Source organism: Phyllobates terribilis, unplaced genomic scaffold (assembly GCF_046119375.1).
Source record: "Phyllobates terribilis strain yellow unplaced genomic scaffold, ASM4611937v1 Scaffold_4443__1_contigs__length_60913, whole genome shotgun sequence".
In the NCBI taxonomy this organism is placed as follows: Eukaryota; Metazoa; Chordata; class Amphibia; order Anura; family Dendrobatidae; genus Phyllobates; species Phyllobates terribilis.
In genome coordinates this window covers 9178-11257 of record NW_027367194.1, presented here as the reverse complement: position 1 = coordinate 11257, position 2080 = coordinate 9178, and the positions used below count along the sequence as shown (strand labels likewise).

The 2080-nt window shown below is 39.2% G+C and overlaps 1 protein-coding gene across 1 annotated transcript; it reads right to left on the bottom strand.

Annotated features, from left to right (window-relative positions):
• Nucleotides 1–241: 241 nt before the first annotated feature.
• Nucleotides 242–1852, bottom strand: LOC141249285 (threonylcarbamoyl-AMP synthase-like). Its single transcript, XM_073669573.1, has 5 exons — nt 1798–1852; nt 1515–1692; nt 769–944; nt 399–690; nt 242–311 (listed from the first exon to the last, which is right to left on the bottom strand). Exons 1-5 carry the CDS (start codon nt 1850–1852, stop codon nt 242–244), a joined length of 771 nt encoding a protein of 256 aa, XP_073525674.1.
• Nucleotides 1853–2080: the final 228 nt, after the last annotated feature.

The window sequence follows — 2080 nt, the reverse complement described above, 5'->3', positions numbered from 1 at the left end:
ATACTAAGTAAGCAATTCTGAAGTTCTCTTCATTTGTTTTCGTAATTGCAAAATCCAAACATAGAAAGTTTATTTGCTACAAAATTTGTCAGCCTCTTTCGATACAAATTAAACTATAGCATCATTAATTTAAACCATCATCCCCGTCTCAATAGTATAGCTTCGTGCCCATCCAGACAATCGATTCACACAACAACACAGAGGCATTGTTCTGGTTATATTAAGAAAGAACAACCAATCTTCACGATGTTGAAACATTCTCTTGTCTGATGGAATACTTCTCAAGAGTTTCAACTGTTTCTTCCCGTGCACTGCACACCAGATCAAGTAAAAATTTATCAAAAGTATTACATTTACTACTACCATTAAATTTCTTATACGTGAATGAATGATCATACCTGCCAGTTCTAATAATCTTGTATTTTCCAGGCTCTGTGAGATCAACAATGGTAGATCCTGCATTACCCAGAGGAAGCAGTCCAGCATCATAGACATACTTGCAATGGCGCCACAATTTCTCAAAGTCATTAATGCATACGCTACTCGGTTGCCCACTCAAATTAGCGCTAGTGAGGGCCAACGCGCTCCCAAATCCTTGACAAATCAACCTTATGAAGTCATTATCAGGCACTCGAACACCAATACTGTCAATTCCAGGGTTCAGCGACTTCTCAAGAATGCTGTGCTCCCCTGCCAGCTCAGATAAATCATTTATTTTATATCTTGAAACAATCGGCACTAATTTATTGTAAGAAATAATAATATTACCTCTTTTGAGCACGACAGTCACAGGTCCTGGGAGGAGGTCGTCAAGTAAACCTTCAGGTAAATGATCTGTGACTGCAAATCTTGCTATGTCAAGAACATCTCCAACACAAATGGCTACAGGACTGGTATGTTTTCTCCCTTTTATATCATAAATCCTGTTTACTGCTTCTATAGAGCTGCACTATCAAATATATTTTTAGTGCTTTCTCCCAGGAAAGATCAGATACATTCTTATAAACTGTTAAGATTTATTACAGCATTCAAGTTATGAAAGAAGAGTACATAAAAAATATAAATTGATCCTTTCCTATATGAACATTTATTTAAAAGAGAGATGGCTTGTAGTTCTAGTTCAGACTTCTGCCTAAGGAATGTATGCAAGTAAAGCATGAACTAATCCTTTAAAAAAATATAAATAAATTACGGAAAGGTAGAAAAGGGTATAGAAGTCGGTTAGGTGGTTGTGAGAGTCTTTTCATAAGGGCATTTGTACTGATTTATGCTACAGTGTGTGAATTCCGATTTACACTCTGTTAAATGGTGCTCTAATTTTACACTGTTCTTTTACCACTCTGTTGCTGGGGGTTATGCTTCTAAACATATTGTCATTGAACTGTATCTAGGCTGTGGCAATTCCTAACACTATGAATGGTGGTGGCAGGGTGATCAAAAACTCTCTAAAATCCTATATGAAGTTGCTGCAGGTAAGAGCAAGGGAATAGAAAAAGAGTACTGAGAAAGCTCACCAAGCATCACAGGCGAATCCATACAAGGTATCAGTGGGTACTGCAATGACTCCCCCAGATCTCACTGCCTCGATTGCTTCAGTAGCGTGTTCAACTGATGCTGGCCGAACCACGCCATGAGAAACTGCTTTTAAGCTGCTACATCGCCTCACTGAATGCGCAAGTTGATATGTTGGTGCTGCAAATTATGAACAACAGTGAGTGAGGATAAGCGACTAAGAGGGGGGAAGACAAAATTTGACAAAGGTCTGCAAAAGAGCACCTCTGAAAGATATTGCAGCACCTTGGAAAGCTTGAAAAACAGGGGCTTGCTGTATAATCTTGGCTGAAATCGCCATTATTAGTATGCTCGAAGCCCTAGTTCGTGGTCAGAGCTTGGTGGTTCGTGGTCACTTCAGTCATGGCGGTATCTAGGTCGACGGTCGTAGCTTCAATCGGATTTCCTTACCTGCTCAGCCGTGGTTGTAACTTGAAACTCGAATACAACGTTTAGAGGAGAGTTGAGTCTACGACTCAACAAGATATTTTTGGTTACTAAGTTCACATAAAATAAAACCCTAACTATG